An 18,414-nucleotide genomic window follows, 5' to 3' on the forward strand; every position below is an offset into this window, starting at 1 on the left:
CGTTACAATGTGTTTCAGCTCTGTGGCCTTCAACCGCTATGAGACGCAGAGGAGGCGTGACAATTCATCAGTATTTGTCAATGTGGTATGAGAACAAGTTGGCATCTACTTATGGACGAGAGACTTGCAGCTGTGACAGCGGGCAATTAAAGAAAAATAGTTCCAACATGACACTGCTCACAACAAGGTCTGTGGATTATCGAGAGTAACTGGATCGTGATTCCTGGAAAGAGACATTGCTGTTGACATTTCAAAGTGATTTTTGCCTCTTTGAGCACCACAAGCTGAGTGCCATCTAGTTTCATTATGTTGAAGAAAAGGCAGGAATCTCTGTGGCCAGTTCCCTCAACACTGAGAGACTTATGCCAAAACAATCTACACTGATAAATAGCACAACAGGTGAGAGGAAAAATATGTATTTTTGTTTTGGGGGTGAACTGTCTGTTTAACAGTATGAGGCCTGGGGTTGACCCTATTTTTGCTTTTCTTACATGGTTAGCTTAGCTCTTCTTTTTCCTTCCAGGACTACTGATGTGGTTACAAGCTATTTTCAAGGATTAGGTATAGTTGTCCTTTCACACTTTTTTTTAGCCTGGTTGTGACAAAATACAAAATGCTGTGTGATTGTATCAGTAATCTGTCTCTGGTTGCATGAAGGCGAGGTGCTTTATTTCAAAAACCAAAAACTTGGTTCCAGCTGCCATATAAGTTAAAAACATGCAATTAAAGGCAAAAACAAACCTGTTGCTTTGCTGCTGTCAGCTGTGACCAAAAGTTGGCTTTGGCATCCTGTCCTGGTGTATTTCTTTCCACTGTTTTTTTATTTATTTTTTTATGTAATATAAACATAATATGTACTAAATAATAGATTATAAAGAGCCAATAACCACATTCCTCTGCCACTAACCTGTCATTGAAATTTTGATTGAAATTAATGGGGAAATTATTTTTGTAGATAACTTTTTTAAAACGTATATTTTACTTTTTTACTGCTTACATATTATAGTGGGGTTTTTTTTGTTTTTTTTGCTGCTTACTTATAATTGTACTGCTTTGCATTTTTTTACAGTTTGCTTATTATACTGATGGGGTTTTTTTTTTTTTTTTTTTACCAATATATACCTTTTATTTTATTCCCTATCTTTATTTTCTGATGCTTCCTGTTGGCACTATTCCTTCACTGCTGTAATGTTGCAAATGTTCCCGCTGTGGGATGAATAAAAGATTATCTTATTTGATCTTACAAATGACTCATATGGGCTTTAAAATTTATACATACTTGTAGTTTAATTTTCAGAAGAACAAAAAAGAGTGTATTCTTAGAGAAGATAAGAGATTAAATTATTAAAACAGCCTAGCACAGTATTGTTATATCCTACTTTGCATTCTGTGTATTTATGGCAAACAAATGTAACAACACTGCCACTGATTCATTAAGTAGCACTGATCTTTTGACAGCTTTAGACACTAATATAGAGACTACAGTTGCAGGTCTCCTTTGCTGTGTGGCTGTGTGTAGCTGTCAGATAACCTGTACTGAAACGCTGGTTAGCCCTGCAGGGCACGGTCCAATACATGCTCATCCTGTACAGGAAAAGGCATGGTGACACGCAGCTGCCGGTTCTCCTCCATGGTGTGCTGGATGGTGTCGTAGGCGTTGGAGTTTCCAGACCAGCAGCGACGAGCCACCTGCAGCACACAGAAACACAGCAGTTACCTTAGAGCAAACTGTAAAACAAAAAGTGAGGCTGGACTCTGTCATGCTGCTCTGCTCTCTGCACTCTCACCCCGTTGGAGACGTCCCAGTTAAGCATTAATCTGGCTCGCTTTGCTGCTTCCTCTGTGCCATCCAAGAGCAAACCAAAGCCTCCGTTCATCACCTCGCCCCTACAGGCGAGACAGCAGATTAAAGTAATAAACACACTGACTTGTGATGAATCACAATTACCTTTCACACAAATGATCATTTACTGGACTCATCTTACCAGCCAACACCACCTCCGTTGTGCAGGGCCACCCATGTGGCGCCCCTGAATGCATCACCAACAAAGTTCTGGACTGCCATGTCTGTCAGAGGGAGACATTGTAAAAATGATTCCTGCAGAGTTACTGATTCATGTGGATGAAGAGAGACATGAAAGCTTTGCAAAAGGAACATTTGTGTGTTGAATTTAGGGCTGTACCGACTAGTTCAAAGCTTCAGAACTTCATTTATAACATTGAAATTTGAATAATTAATCAGCATTTGAATGCTGTGCAGCTTTATTTTATTACTTATTCTTTTGTATGTCTATTTATTCTCTTTAAACTGGGTATTTCTGCACAGTGGCACATAAAGATAAGGACACACTAATATCATTAGCATTATTATAGAAGTAGATTCCAGTGGTGGCTGCATAGGATTGTTTCTGACTCATTGATCAGAACATAGGATAGATACGTGAAATTACATAATTTTTTGGAATGTTTAATGACTTTTAAAGCTTGATATTTATAACAACTGATTTTAAGACATTTTAGGGACCTGCAGAAACCCTGCAAACATTTCCAAAAGTTAATGGCCGTTGTTGAGTCCAGACATCAAAATGTGTGTGTGTGTATATATATGTAATGATTTCCAAAGCTCACAGCATGTTTTCTATGAATGAAATATTCTGCTTCAATCTACATGTTGGTATTTTGCCTTTCAAAACAAAATTTTCACTGTTTGCTCTCCTGTTTGTTGTACACAAAGGGAGGGTGCCTGCATTAATGCGGGCGGTCTAGCAGCAATCAAACAGCACCATAAGTTACATTTTTACAACCACAACAACAACAAAAAAAATCAGTTTAGACCCTATTTATATATATATATATATATATATATATATATATATATATATATATATATAAAATAAAAATATAAAAATCACATTTGGTACAGCCTTAGTTGTATTTGTATGTCAGTAGTAACTACCAACAGATTCTCTGGGGACTGTGGTGGTGCTTCATTATGTTTGACCATCTGTCACAAAGTCTGCAGCGTCTCCATTTTCAAGTGAAGTTATACTGCAGCACTGTCCACAGAACAGAGCATAAAACTGAAAACACATGATGAATATTACAGTGTGTTTGTCCTGTCCATATGATTCCTGTAGAGAGAAGAAACCTCCAAAAAGCATAAAATTTTACACAAAAACCCACTTACCCAACCCAAACTCCCCTCAAACGCCCCTCCAATAACCCATCCAGCCAAACCTTCCCCCAATCCCTACCACCCACCTGACAATACACACAGAGAAGTGAGGAACATAACAAATAGCACATGGACATGAGCATCAAACATACTGTATATACATATAAAACTGCAAAAACTTAGGACATGGAACCAGGACATGAAATGAAATAAATAAATGAATAAATTACAGAGATGGAGAAAAGTTCTTAGGGCGCCTTTTAAGGAGAATCTAATTTTCTCGTGTTTGATACGAAGCAGGACCTCCAGAGTCCTTCTCCCATGGCTCTGAGGGGAAATGTTCTTCCATTTAAGGAGAATAAGACATCTGGCTGTCAGTGTCGTGAAGGCAAAGAACCTCTGTATGGCTATGCGAACATTGTCCTCCACCACGATTACAAATACAGCTGTTAGAGGGTTTGGATCAACAGGAATAGGAAATACATTTTGATAAGTTTGGAATATTTCTGTCCCGTAGTCAGTGAAGCGCGGGCAGGCCCACAACAAGTGAATAAGATTGGCAGGTGACTGTTTTAATCTGTAACTTACATTTGAAAATGTTTTGGCCAACATAGCTTTTGTATAATAAGCACTGCAGAAATTGCGGATGATGAAACGCTATAATAATACAACAGCTACATTTGTGTAACCTTAGTTAGATTATATTTTTGGGTTATTTTCGTGAGTCAGTGTACTAATTTATGAGTTGCAGAAGACTGTGAAAAAAATGATATTTTAGCAGGAATAATTACACATTGTTATTTTGGACTAATAGTGTTGATTTGTCTTATTACATACAGCATTTATTACTTTCTCAGCAATAGCACTTCCTGCTGTCAGCAATAGCACTTGAATTATTATATTCATTCTTGAATGTGTACCTTATGTGAACCATGTGTACAGTTTTTCACTTTTGTAATAATACATATGATTTAAGAGGGAACTTACAATTACTTCCACTGAGATGTGTCTCTGAAAAGGCTAAAAACGTCCTCACACGTCATGCTGTAAAGCATGGAATAAGCTTCCAGAGGATGTAGTGTGGGCTCCTTTTATTAATACTTTTACAACTAGAATTCTGATCAACAAAGCATATTTTGTGAAATTTTAAAGCTGATTTGTGACTATTTTTTTATTATTATTGTATGTATATTATGAAACTGCTTTGTTGTGTGGCTCGTTGTAGCTGGTGAGTCTGGTGAGGAGGATTTATGTCCTGTACCAGAAACATTTTTATTAAATTCATGTTGCTATTTTAAGTCTCCTTAGCCTCAAGTGAGTGTAAAAGTAACTATAGTTCCGACCTGCATTGTTTGCAGGGGACAGGTGAACTTTTGCTGTATTACAGTACTTGAGATAAGTAACCAGTAACTATAATTAATTTTCGGTAACTTGCACATCACGGATCGTACCACATACCTGCACAGAAGGCAGATCCATCGTACACATTAGAGGTTTCTCTGAAGGGGCTGTCGGTGCCACTGACATCATGATGGTCTCTGCTGATAACTACAGGAGCCTGCGCAACACAAATAACAGAAGACAGATGTTACTGAGACTCCAGTGAAAGCTTGAGATAATGCAAACTACGGGAAACATGAAATCATTTCCTCTTACTGAGACTCTTCCATCAGCAATTGCCTTGTTGATCGCCAAAGCAATGCAGACTCTTCCTTTCTGGTCAGAGTAGAGGATTCTGGCTTGAGATCCCACAACCTTAACAAAACCAATACACGGAGGAAACCAGCTTATTACAGCTCCATGTCCCAGCAGAGAGCTAATGATGGCACTGGTTGCCCTGAATGTTACTCACCATTTTGTGTTTTCCTGCCTCTCTGATCCAGCGGATGTTGTCATTGTATTGCTGTCTGATGCGATCACTCACGTTGGCACTAATTTCCTCCAAGACAGTTGCAGCAATATCATCCGTTACTGCGAGATCCTGGGGATCGCCAGAGGTGCACACCCAGCGGAACGGGCCGAAGCCCAAAGAGAAAATATCCCTGCAGACAAGGCAAAAGGAGAATGATCACAAACTGTTTATCAAAAGAAAAAAAGCCTGATCACAGTGAAGTACACACTGAAAATCACTCGGTTAAAAATGTACCCATTTTGGGTTAATAATGGGTTAACTGAACCAACCAAGTACAAGTGGGTTTTATCCCGTTAACAATGGAAAACAAAACAAAACACAAAAAAACCAAAACAAAACAATTATACAGAAAAAAAGAAAATTGAAAAGAGGAAAAGAAAAAGAAAACTAAGGAAATGACCTGGGGAAAAAATGATAAAAAAAATAAGTCTATTTAAAAAGTTTTTAATGTATAATTATGATGCATAGAAACATACATCTCTGGACTTCACTAGCTTTTTTAAAAGTAAGTTTCTGAATCTACTAATTTCTTGCAAATTGCAGGACATTACTTGTCAGTTGCTCATTTAATTTTTAACCATGCATTTAAAAAAAGTCCAATCATAAATCCCAAACCAATGTGCTTAGTGTCCAAAGGTCTAAATCCTTGTGAAAGGTGTCTGATTGCAGTACAAGAAAATTTATGTCGATCCAGGTTTTATTAACCTGGTGTTATTTACTCCAAACTAAAATATGGCTTATTTGACTGGTGTAAAACAACAAGCTCATTTTAGCTTAAAGTGGTCACAAATGTGTTTTTATCTGTACAAAGTAATGTGCATGCCAAGGATACACATTTACATATAAATTAACAATGTGTAACAAATACTGAAATGTGAGTTTAAAAAGAGCTAGAGTAGATTATAATGGTTTATAAACATTATATTTTTTTGGTAAATAACTCCACAAAAATATAAAAATATAAACACTTACTGGGTCAAAACAAGCCATTGTATTACATTCTGGGTAAAATTAATCCAGTATTGTGTTGTTGCTATGGTGACCCAGTGATTTATAGTGTGTATAACAGGATCAGTGGTAGATTAGATAAATAAAAAAATATCTCACCCCATAATGTGCTGGACATAAGAAGGATAGCGAAATTCTGTTGCTCCTCCCCCAACCTTCTCTACCTCTGCTCCTATAAAGAGAAGAAACACAAGCCTCTTTGTTGGTCTGACATGGACTGAATGATGATGATAATTATGTTTGTGTGAGTGTTAAAATACTGACCAGCTCTCTGGGCCTCCAGGAGAAATGCGTTGCCATAATCCCAGAAGAACATACCAGCATCGGACAGCTTGTTGATGGCCTTAATGTGACGGCGGAGGCTGTCAAATGCAAAAAACATGTTTTTTCAGCTTAACAGACACATATATTGCTAAAAAAGTACCATAGCAAAGGGTGATTAATACCTTTCTTGGACCATGGATTGAAATCGGTTAGGATCAGTCGACATGAGCTGATTTGCCTGGCGGAAGCTGAGCTGGACCGGGTAGTAGCCTCCGTTGTATGGGTTGTGAAGTGAGGTCTGGTCTGAACCCAAATCTACCAGGAGCTCCCCCGTCCTCTCGTACTCCAACAGCAGCCTCTCCCTGATGAGAAAGTCAGAAAAGTGGGACAAAGATGTCAAGAGTGTGTCACCAAAAAGTGGCTTTTTCACTGTAGCTGCAGACTTTGGGGTCGTGTCTGGGCACCAGCACGTTTTCACCTGCCACTCACCACAAGTCTACAATGTTGCCATGGTAACCCAGACTGAGGGCAGTCTTGGAGCGCTTGGCTTCTCTGAAACACACAAATTACAAAAAGTGTCGTATAATTACCAGAGCTTAAAGCGAAGAGGTTATGGTATGTGAGACGTGAGACATCTATATACTTGGACTACACCTGAGTACTTTAATTTAATGTCACTTTACGCTTCTAGTCTTCTACATTTCAATGACAAATATTGGACTTTTCACTCCACAACATTTCTGACAATCAAACTTACTATTCCTTTTTTAAATTAAGAATTTAAATAGAAAACACAAGATGCACTTCATAACATGACACAGTTGTATAAATTAAAATAGAAAGAAAAGTTAAAATAAATGCCCCTGTGACCAACAGCAAAATTAAACAATAAAGGAATAGTTCTTCACTTTGGGAAATTCGCTTATTTGCTTTCTTTGCAAGAGTTAGATGAGAAGATTGATATCACTGTTATATCTCCACTGTAAATATACAAAGCTACCACCAGCTAAGGCTAGCCAATATATTGATATTATATTGATAGATAACTTAGATTTTGGAAATCATAATATCATAAGTGTCTTTTTCTGGTCTTAAAGCCTGCATTATCTAACACCTTCTATTTTTTGCCTTTACCAGCTTAGTTATCCACATTACTGATGATTATTTACCAAAACTGTCATTGTGTAAATATTTTGTAAAAGCAGCAACAGTCCAGCCCTAAATATATTATCAAGGTATTCGGCAAAAAACCAAAAAAAAACCCCAATATATATATATATATATATATATATATATATATATATATATATATATATATATATATATATATATATACACACTATGTGTGTGTGTGTGTGTGTGTGTGTGTGTGTGTGTGCATGTGTGTATATATACTTTTGACACTACTTTGATGCATTTTGTTAACGATAATGTAACGGAACTTTACTTGTCAATGACTATTTTTGCAGAGTGGATCTGTTTTTTAACTAACAAGGCTGACAGTTGATATTGCAAGTACTGCACATCTAGACTTTTACTGGATAGAGCGGACAATATGACGTTTCATACACATACAGAAAAACACACACAAAGTCTGCCACATTAAACCCCTCATGACCATCAATAACAGTTGAAAAGAAGAGGAAAAGTAATTATGCAGCATTTCTTTTTAATACTGATGAAGACAATCCCACTGACTTTCTTTCTCTGTTACCTGATGCGTTGGACGCAGTGCTCCATGTTGCTGGTGACTTCCATCAGCCAGCCCTGCTCATGTCTTTTTCTAAGAGGAGCCTCATCCACCTGCATAAAAGTAAAATTTACACAGTCACAAAGTTTTTCATCCTGGCCCAGTCAGCTGTAAGTACAGGTGAAAATGACAGGACACCAGCTGACCTCTGCAATCACTCCAATACACCCGGCAATGACGGCAGCTTTAGCCTGAGCTCCACTCATTCCCCCCAGGCCAGAGGTCACAAAGACGCGCCCGCTCAAGTCACCAGAGCCCAGGTACCTCCGGCCGGCGTTCAGCACAGTCAACTACACAGAAAAACACATCATACAGGTACTGTGTTCACTGAATGTTATGATTTAAAGACGTTATTCCTAACAGTTTTGACATGTGACCTTGATCTCCTCTCCTCAAGTTGTTTCATTTTAAGAATTTTCAGACTGTGTAAATAACATTCAACTATAATTGACCTTTGACCACCACATTCGAATCACTTGATTGTTGTCTCAAAGTGGACGTTTGTGCCAAATTTGTAAAAGTTCTCTCAAAGTGATCTTGACATATCTATTCACAAGAATGATACAGACAATGTCACAGTGACATCGACCTCTGACATATGACCAAAAAAATCTGATTAGCTCATCGTTGAATTCAGGTGAGCGTTTGTGTCAAATTAGACAGACTGAGGTACATACAGACCCAAAAACATAATGCCTTCAGCCAAAACACTAGACAGAAGAAAAATAAGTATAAGTTTGCTTGGAAGTTTGTTTTTTTTCTTGTTTCATCTCGTGATACTGATCTCACAAATTTTCTTTTGGGGGTCCTGGCTCTCAGTTTAGGAACTACTGATTAAAAGTAACTGATTTTTTGCATACAGACATACTGAAATGCTGTGTACACAAAAAAGAAAAACACAAACCATAGTGCCATGAACAATCCCTTGAGGTCCGATGTAGCAGTAGCTTCCTGCTGTCATTTGACCGTACCTGAAAACAGACAAACAAAAAAACAGATTATATCAAAACACCAGCACCAAAATCAAAGTCTCAATACAGCATCATTTTCTTCCTTAAAAGCACGTAAAAACTTACATAGACACACCGAGGGCGAACATCTTTTCATACTGATTTCTGGAGGAGTAATTTGGAATAACCTGAGGGATGAAAACAACAAGAGAATATGTTAGTGTGCTGGGTTGTATGTGAGCTGAATGTTTAATCCAGCGTGTGTGTGTGTGTGTGTGTGTGTTTTGGGCAGTTACCATGCCGTTGGTGATGACGGCGCGAGGTGATGAGGGCAGGCTGGGGAACAGGCCCATGGGATGACCGCTGTACATGACCAGAGTCTGTTCCTCTGTCATCTCGCTCAGGTAATGCATCACAAGGCGAAACTGCAACCAGACACACACAAGTCATTAAAATCCATTTATTTATACATCCCTTCCACATCCTCTACACGAGCACACATTAACTCAGCGCTCACCTGGGCCCAGTTACTGAACACCTGTCCGTTCCCTCCGTAGGTGACAAGCTCCTGGGGGAACTGAAGGACAAAGAAAAATTGAGACAATTCAATTATGGATTTAACAAAATACTTCATACATTTATTTTTAAGTTAATACAAGCTGTGTTCGAGGCTCACCTGAGCAACTGCTGGGTCCAGGTTGTTCATGATCATCAGCATTATGGAGGCGGCCTGACGAGTGCGGCATGGGTACTGATCTATGGAGTAAGCTCTGAGGAGACAGAGGGATACTCACGTCACTGTCGTGGAGGAATGAAGAAAAACAAAACCATCTTGAAGACAAATGTGTATGAAACACTTGCCAAAAAGGAGCCACTGTGGCCACACAACCTTTATTTCTATCAAGGTTTGGTGTGTTCACTTGCGGGGTGGGGGGAAAAAAATACCAATACTGTACAGTATCTTGATATTTTGTGTCACAACGTTGTATCTGTATATTGATGCCAAGTATTGATTTTTTTAAAAATTATATAAATTATTAATATTGCAAATACAAGTCAAATGTTTGGTAGCTTACTATAATAAAACATAAAAAATAAAATGAATTGCTTTTTCAGTCTGATAGATACATGCTGCTGAAATAAAAATGGTATTCCTTTTTTTGTTGTAATTATGTGTCTTTTAAATTGTTCAAAGATAAAAACAAATAGCCCATCAGCTATCATCTGACAGCAATTTAGCAATTTTATTAGCTTTTCTAAAATTGATCTGCATTCAGATATCCCTTTACAGAGCATCACCACTGTAGCGTCTGAAGATGCTTGTTAGAAAGTAAACAGTGATGGAGGAGGGAGCCTTTTCCCTGATATCTGTTATCCAGATATCTGCTGGCTAGACTGGAAAAACTTGAAATATTGTCCATTGTCCCTGACTTTTCTAGCATGGCAAACGTAGGACCAGCCCCCCTCTGATTGGCTCGTGCTAGTTGCCTTCGTTGGTTGAATTGCTTAGCTTTAAGCATGGACTGAGATTGGTTAGATATATAATATCATTTTAAGTCCATTAGAGGCGTTTGTGTGCTTTTAAAGGATTATTATGAAATACTGAAATTAATAGTATGTAAAAAAAAAAAAAAAAAAAAAAAGGATACATCATCAGGTTGCTTCACCTCATGCGTAACGCGGGGCAGAAGCGGTACATGTAGATGTGCCCGTACTGCCGCAGCTCTTGGGCAAACTCGGGTGCAAGTGTTGCATGGTGGGTGGGAGGGAAATAACGCAGTGCATTTCTCAGCGCCAACTAGAGGGAAGAGGCATTGTAGGTTAGTGAACACAGTCTGAACAGTGCAAATCAGTGTTTTAATATGGTCAGACAGATGGGTAGATCTTTTAAAGTTTTAAGCTAATAAGCAGAGCACTCACTGCATCTCTGTTAATCATTGACTTCAGTTTTTGCTCTGAGTTTAGACAATCAGTTGAGGACCTTAGAGAATAATCAATTTTTTGGGACGGCCAGTGATCCAGCGATGGTGATGCAATGAGTCAGAGTACACAGCATGGCTTACTGTCAATTGTGCATCCACATATGACACATTTATTAAAAGTAATTGTCTGATTTGACAGTGAGCTGTAATATCTTCCTCACTCTCACATGGATTCATGATAACGTCTGTTGTTAGTCATCTTTTCCTTTTAATAGCGGTTTGACTGCAGTCAAGCTGGCACATGTAAAGAGCACTCCCAACATAAGACGCATCTTCTCTTTATTATAGTGCTTTTCACAGGAAGTATTTATAATTGTTAGAATGAAAAGCCGAAGAGTACCTAATGACGAGTAATGACGTTAAAACTTAATATAAAACTGTTAGTTACACCTGAATTTCAGAGGTCTACATGAACCTGGAAAACTGATTTATAAATTAATGAGTCAAACTTTTAGAGTTTTAGAAATAGTCTGTATGTTGACTCACCCGCTCCTCCTCTGCTGTAAGGTTGGGGGTCCGGACCGGAGCATGTGGCATGTTGGGGTCTCTTCCCCTGTTAGGGGGCAGCGGGTCCAGGGGTAAACCACTGCATACCTCCTTCAAAGATGACATCCTGTCACACACTTGAGCAGAGATCACGCTGGAGACTGAAGACTGAAGGTCTGACTGCGAGCCGTCCTCTACAGAAAGACTGCCCTGGTGAACATTGGAGGGCAATCACTCTGCAACTTCTGGTCTCATTGGCTTTTTGATCGTCTTTGCCCTTTGCAATCCACCAATGGCACGCCACGGACAGAGAAAGGCTGTTTGGTAATTATTGACCTTCGAGGGAGTTTGAAGTGGCACATGCTTCAGCGGACAAACATGGTCACAGACCTCTGACCCCTGATGCTTCGACATGTAACTCTGGTAAACAAACATGCATGCCAGAACCTTTGGACGGGTCAAAAACTATTATGTACAATTATGTTATTTCCATTCATCTTTACATAATAAGTCTCATGTGAAAGTGTACATTTACAGCTCAATGTCATGTATGGTCTACAGTCTAGTGGGCGCATGCTCAGACACATAATGTGTCATAATAATAATAGATATAGAAAAACTGTCTTTGTGTAACTCGTCTATGGTGAACTCAAGTCTACCCTCTGCTGAAGCGGCTCACGAGTTCACACATTTAACTTGCAATATGGTGTATGAGGCCATTATTCAAATGTCAGGCTGCGGATATACGAGGAGTAAACAACAATATCTCATGAGAACCAGTGTCATAAGATATAACTATTTATTACAAAACTTTCAACAGTATTTGCTTCAAGTCATTAGTCAGTCCTGTGTTGAACCCAAGTAGTTCAGTTAAGTTCAGCTGAGGTAAAAGTTAAAGAAATGCAGTCTGGCAGGACAGATGGCAGCTGTGGAAACACGCTACTCCACAGTCGAAAGTGTAAAAAAGGTAGTCTTTAGTACAATCTTCACACCTTATTGTGACATCGCTAATATAAACTGAGCCAAAGTTTAATAAATATAAAAGCTTTGTATCACATGATGTATGTGTAAAATGTATTATAAGAAAATAGCACAGATGAGAGAGAACAGAAATGAAATAAATCAGCATAAAACATGTTTTTAGTATTATTTCACACAGTTTCAGACCTTGTTCTTGTAAATCACAGCATAAACCATTTTGAGACAAAGGAAATTTAAAAAAAAAAAGAAAAAAAAGGAGAGACCATCTTGCGATACAGCAATCCAGGAATTCAAATGAATGTTGGCCTAAAATGGGGGGACAACAGCTCCTTACATACTTCCTACCACCCCTTCTTTCAGCCACCTTCTTTGGACCAGAATTATTTTCATATTCAGCCTTCATTCAGATCTCAGCTTCACACCTGTAAAGTTTTGTGACTGCGTCTTGCTCGTTTGCGACATTATTGTGTTAACAAATTTTGTCCACACACAGACATATAAACACCTGAAAAATTATAAAAACAGCTTTTGTGGTACCTCCCATGACAATACGTGTCACCAGAACCACATCTCACCATGATAACACACACACACACACACACACACACACACACACACACACACACACACACACAGACAGAGTCACACACAGAGAGAGAGACACACACACAGAGAGACACACACAGAGAAAGACACACACAGACAGAGTCACACACAGAGAGACACACACAGACAGAGTCACAGACAGAGAGAGACACACACACACAGTCACACACAGACAGAGTCACAGACAGAGTCACAGACAGAGTCACACACAGACAGAGTCACAGACAGAGTCACAGACAGAGTCACAGACAGACAGAGTCACAGACAGACAGAGTCACAGACAGACAGAGTCACAGACAGAGTCACAGACAGACAGAGTCACATACAGACAGAGTCACAGACAGAGTCACAGACAGACAGTCACACACAGACAGAGTCACAGACAGACAGAGTCACATACAGACAGAGTCACATACAGACAGAGTCACAGACAGACAGAGTCACAGACAGACAGAGTCACAGACAGACTCACAAGGTGAAAACAATACCAGCCGTTGCGGTGTGGTCTTGGCTGGTCAGTACACACTGAGGTGTACAGTAACTTAAAATAAGTTTGGTCTTCTTTATTGAATTTCAATTCTTGAATCTTGTTTGGCCTGAAGCCAAAGGCAGGATCGAGCAACTTGAATTTAAACTCCAACAGAAAGTAAATGTCATGGGGTTTTTGTTTGTTGTGAAGCATGATATAGTATATCCACTCTTCAAACCACACAGATGCCTTATATATTGAATGAATACATAACATACATATGTAATTAATGTTTTTTTGTTTCATTATATAGATCCTTGTGTTCTTTATTCTTCAATGCTAACAACACACCGTCTACAAATGGTTGGTCATTTTTTGCTTTCTTTTAATAAGAATTTTTAAAAAACTACAGTTTGAAAAGTGCATGTAAGAAGCATTATGTTATTTTCGACTGCAAAAAGTGATGACTAGATGTGATTTCAGCTGGGCTTTAAATTGTGGCTCATGTTGTGGGTAGGGCTGGGTATCATTTAAAAAAATGTGTAACCAGTACCAAAACCAGTACCCTTAAAGTGACACTGATACCAGCTGAGGACTTCATTTGATACCCTTTTATTCTTCATTTGAAACCTGTCATGGAAACAAAACAATTCAGTGGAGTAAAATGCCACGAGACGCCAAAGCTGTGGTATAGCCATACTTTCTAATGTTTTGGTGGCGTCTCAGCACGTTGAACTGTCAACGCCATCAAATACACCACGCCTGACTTCACCAAACCGCAGACTGTATGGGTTGTAGCTGCTGTGGTAGTGTGCCAATCACACGTCGCATTAAATCAAAGAATGCCATAAATTGGCTGTAAGCAAAAACAGTTAGATTTTTCAAATCTGGATATAAAAGCGATGAATGCAGGTATCGTTTGACTGGAGAAGTTTTGATACTTCTTGGTACGTGGCTATTCCAGTTGATACCTTAAAGGTACCAAGTTCCGATACCCAGCCCTAGTTGCCACCGAGGCTCTTTATTAACTCTCCGTGGAGCCCTCTGTGTTGGATTGTGTGGTATCAGAGTCCTGCTCGGTGGCAGATGTTGAGTTTGCACCTGATGTTTCTGCAGCTCCAGAGTCCTGTGAGGTCTGTCCTGTGTCTGATGATTGTTCCTGTTGCACCTTATCATCTTCTTGAGGGTAGAGCTCCGGGTAACGCTGCATACACTCCTGCATGGCTCTGAACTGCTCCAGGCATTCAGAACCCTTCACCTCCTCCTTACTGTAGTGGAAACAGGAGAAGGCGTCCTTAAATTCAGTCCCACAGGGACCACTGGCCATCCCACCCAGGCAGGGACAGTTCCAGTTGATCTCCCCGCTGGGAAGAATCAGACCTGGGATGAGAGAGGAGGAAGAAATAAAATATGACCAAACATGGGAAATAATTTTGGCAGGAGTTTCCATGTTTATAGAGGCGGCCACAATATCAGCATTTGATGCTATGTATTAATTTTCTATTTTTGGAGCTGGACCATTACTTAGGAGAGCAGTTGGGGGGTGGGTTCAATTACTGAGAGTGTCACACTCTCAGGGCACAGAGAAAGGGAACAGTTCATTATTTCATATAGAAAGAGAAAGCTCTATTTATTAGAACGACAGCACTCTCTTTTTGGTGTTCAACGATTTACAATTTTCCAACCTACTTTTGATAAAACTGTCTGCGTTCCTACAGCATATCTTCTGGTCCAGCACTATCTAAAAGTTTGGTGTCTCTCGCCTCTGCAGCAGCTGCTCCTCTAACCTTATCCATCAATCTGATCAGCTCTGATCAACCATAAACTGACTGACTCGTGACTTCTCCATTCGGCACCTCAAACCCAACAAACTGCTGCTGAGGAAAAATTAACACGAGTCCTGCTGAAACACCACTGACGAACCTGCAAAAATCTCCGAAATAATAATAAAAATAAATTATCAGCCACACATAGATTTTAAATCTGTGTAAAACTGTCCCCCTTTTAAAACCTAAGCTGAGTAACAATTAAGCCTGACAACCGGTTTGTCTCCTCACCTCGCTCCTCATATGGGTCGTTGGGATCTTCCTCTATGAGCTCAGCACTGCTGGGTGTCGCATGATCCTCTTTGGTGACAAAGATAATTCGGTCTTTACCTTTTGTGTAAAAAAAAAACAAAAAACAAAATTTTCAGTGATAAGAAATGTGGCACCTAATCCAAACCAAAGGCTGGCTAAATGACACCTACACCAATACTTAATTTAATATTCTATTCTGACAGTGTTCCTCACTAGAGTTTCACTGGTAAATCATCCAGGCCAACAGTTTTGTTTCATAATAGCTTGTGAAATATATATCAGCATTGTTACATAATTTGTCCACCAAACACATTTATTTGCTCTGAAATTGTTGGTATGTTAGGTTTGGTATTTAGTGCTGGAATAAGTTATATTTAATAATATAACTATAATAATAATATTAATTAATTACTCCACTGCTCATCAGAACGAAACTCTCTGTTTAAAATAACTTACATGTATATTTTTAAATGGAACATTTAGGGGTTTTAGAATTTTTGTTGGACAGAAAAAGCAGTCTGAATCACTTTTTGATACTGTAACACTGTAATGACCGTTTTACACCATTTTCTGACATCTTATAGACTGGGTGATTTATCGAAAATATAATGCTCGCTGTATGATGTTTACAGTTTCAGTTTTCATTAAACATTTGCTTAAGTGATTTAAAACAAAGTTTTATCTAGGAATTTGTTATATATTATAAATTCTAGATATTGACAGACCGATTTTCATTTTTACTGAAAATGCATATCAGTTCCAAATATCGATCTGATACTTATAATCGGTATCAGCCATGAGAAACTAATATCATCAACCCCTGTTTATTTAAATATAAAATATGCCAAATGAGAGGCTATAAATGTCACAAACTACAATATTTCCCCTTTTTAAATCTATGAAATTACAAGTAAAAAACAGGATAAAATGTAAAGACTCAAATAAAGAAAAAGTACCTCTGCTTTAGTGGATCATATAAGCAAATGTACAGAGTTACTGCAGCAGATATTCACCAGAACCACGACAGCTGTTTTCGTGATAACACCTTGGCTTATAGTGACGAGAAAGACAGTCATGCAATGACTGGACTCAGGGAGACACCGTGTTAAAAACACATCTGACGTTAATGATCGTAAGAAACGCAACACAGCATCATCAACACATGACACACAACTCTGTGCTGCTGTTGCATGTCAAGGTTAAACCTCCGACAGCCATGCTCACTGATGATAACGTCAACGCATTTTAACAGTGCCGATTCTCAGCGTAACAAAAGGCATTTTAATACACTTTAAATGACTAAATGTAACACCAATGTCTATTTTTCATTCACTTACGACCAACTTCAGGGTTAGCTGTAAGTTAGCCGGCTAGCACTGCATGGTTAACTTACCTTCCTCTCTGACCGAGCTCATATTTTTATTGAGATTAAATCTCTTTTCTGATTTACAGCAACTGCTCCGACGATAACCACTCTCACCGACACACAGCACGACGCATGGAAATATCAGATGTTTTATTTCTGCATCACTTAGCTTGTTTCACAACTATCCTCGCTCCAGCTTATATATATATCTATCAGCGTGGAGTCTTCTTCTTCTCCTTTTACGTTTTCCGGTAGCGCAGACGCTGCGGGGCGCACTGCTGCCCCCAACAGGTCAAAACATTACACGCAAAAAACTCTGAAGATGCCTGTTTGTTCGCACAAGCAAGATTTTTAAAGAAATCTAGACATTTTAATACGTTATTTCTATTCTGTGCCTCAGTGAAAAAACAACAACAGTATTTTAGCTTTTTGACAAGAGATGGCAACCAAAGGAGGAACAGAAATGTGATATCGAGAAGGAAATTTGTCGGCCTTTATATTTGACAGTTTTCTTTGGAAAGACTTAAAAAGTACCTCTACTTTAGTGGAGCACATGAGCAAACGTACTGAGTTATTGCACACTAACTGCACCAGATGTTAATCAAAACTATTAGCCACAGTTTTCTTTGTAGAGTGACTGTGACACTTTGTGTTGTGTTTTATATATAAATATATATCTTAATATATAATTATATCATTGATTTTTTCCTTTTTTTCATTTTAGCGGTGGTATATTAGAAAGTATTATTTTTTTCCCTGGTATTCCATAGTAATAAAAAAATCTATATTTTCACATTTAGCAAAGATATTTACTAACAATCAGTCACATAGTAAAAGTTTAAACTAACTCATCTTCTTGATTTACTCATATGCAATTATAAATTATGTGCTGCAAATCACATTATATGCAGTCACAATCCTTAAATGATCCTTATACTGTATTTAATTATTGCTCAGCACTAGTAATGACTACACCATGCCTCTCTACAATAAACACTGTTATGTAGCTGTAAGCAGATTATCAATTATTTTTTTCAACAACTTTAACTCCTCCTTTGGCATCAATAGTGCAGACTGATGAGTGACTTGTTAGATTTACTAATAATATAAATATGTCAGCAAAACTTCTACAATGTCCATGTCCATAAAAACACTTGTAATACATTATAACTGTTTATACACTGAATAATTCATCATAAGCACTCATAAATACACATCATGCTTTCTAACAGTAATCATAACATTATATAGCTTCTTATGATGAATAATAACGTCAGTATAATGGAGGTTATACTTAGTGACAACACAGCTCACACACACTCAGAGGTCTTTATAGTCTCTTCAGAATTCACCAGGGACACTTCAGGCAAGTAGAAGAGTCAAAATG

The 18,414-nt window shown here is 38.4% G+C and overlaps 2 protein-coding genes across 2 annotated transcripts; both read right to left on the reverse strand.

The window, feature by feature from the left end:
* Positions 1-1,268: 1,268 nt before the first annotated feature.
* Positions 1,269-11,770, reverse strand: uroc1 (urocanate hydratase 1). Its single transcript, XM_042494700.2, has 19 exons — positions 11,528-11,770; positions 10,727-10,857; positions 9,736-9,829; positions 9,577-9,636; positions 9,356-9,484; positions 9,186-9,247; positions 9,014-9,080; positions 8,256-8,399; positions 8,074-8,162; positions 6,849-6,911; positions 6,542-6,721; positions 6,360-6,457; positions 6,195-6,267; positions 5,028-5,217; positions 4,832-4,930; positions 4,634-4,733; positions 1,986-2,067; positions 1,788-1,887; positions 1,269-1,689 (listed from the first exon to the last, which is right to left on the reverse strand). The coding sequence occupies exons 1-19, from the start codon at positions 11,651-11,653 to the stop codon at positions 1,549-1,551; spliced, it is 2,028 nt and encodes a 675-aa protein (XP_042350634.2). The 5' UTR covers positions 11,654-11,770; the 3' UTR covers positions 1,269-1,548.
* A 542-nt stretch (positions 11,771-12,312) lies between these two features.
* On the reverse strand, positions 12,313-17,263 carry chchd4b (coiled-coil-helix-coiled-coil-helix domain containing 4b). Its single transcript, XM_042514642.2, has 3 exons — positions 17,055-17,263; positions 15,641-15,739; positions 12,313-14,963 (listed from the first exon to the last, which is right to left on the reverse strand). Exons 1-3 carry the CDS (start codon positions 17,074-17,076, stop codon positions 14,608-14,610), a joined length of 477 nt encoding a protein of 158 aa, XP_042370576.1. The 5' UTR covers positions 17,077-17,263; the 3' UTR covers positions 12,313-14,607.
* Positions 17,264-18,414: the final 1,151 nt, after the last annotated feature.

Source organism: Plectropomus leopardus, chromosome 2 (assembly GCF_026936395.1).
Source record: "Plectropomus leopardus strain MGB_pleo_1.0 chromosome 2, ASM2693639v1, whole genome shotgun sequence".
In the NCBI taxonomy this organism is placed as follows: Eukaryota; Metazoa; Chordata; class Actinopteri; order Perciformes; family Serranidae; genus Plectropomus; species Plectropomus leopardus.

Bases quoted from the DNA above. Each gene is read 5' to 3' on its own strand.
- uroc1 (XM_042494700.2), bottom strand. From the start codon at position 11,653: ATGTCATCTTTGAAGGAGGTATGCAGTGGTTTACCCCTGGACCCGCTG. The intron at 4,931-5,027 runs GTGAGTAACATT...GGTTTTGTTAAG, and splicing joins AGGCAGGAAAACACAAAATG to GTTGTGGGATCTCAAGCCAG. The intron at 1,690-1,787 runs GTGAGAGTGCAG...TGTGTGCTGCAG, and splicing joins ACTGGGACGTCTCCAACGGG to GTGGCTCGTCGCTGCTGGTC.
- chchd4b (XM_042514642.2), bottom strand. From the start codon at position 17,076: ATGAGCTCGGTCAGAGAGGAAG. The intron at 15,740-17,054 runs GTAAGTTAACCA...TTTACACAAAAG, and splicing joins GAGCTCGGTCAGAGAGGAAG to GTAAAGACCGAATTATCTTT. The intron at 14,964-15,640 runs GTGAGGAGACAA...CTCTCATCCCAG, and splicing joins CGACCCATATGAGGAGCGAG to GTCTGATTCTTCCCAGCGGG.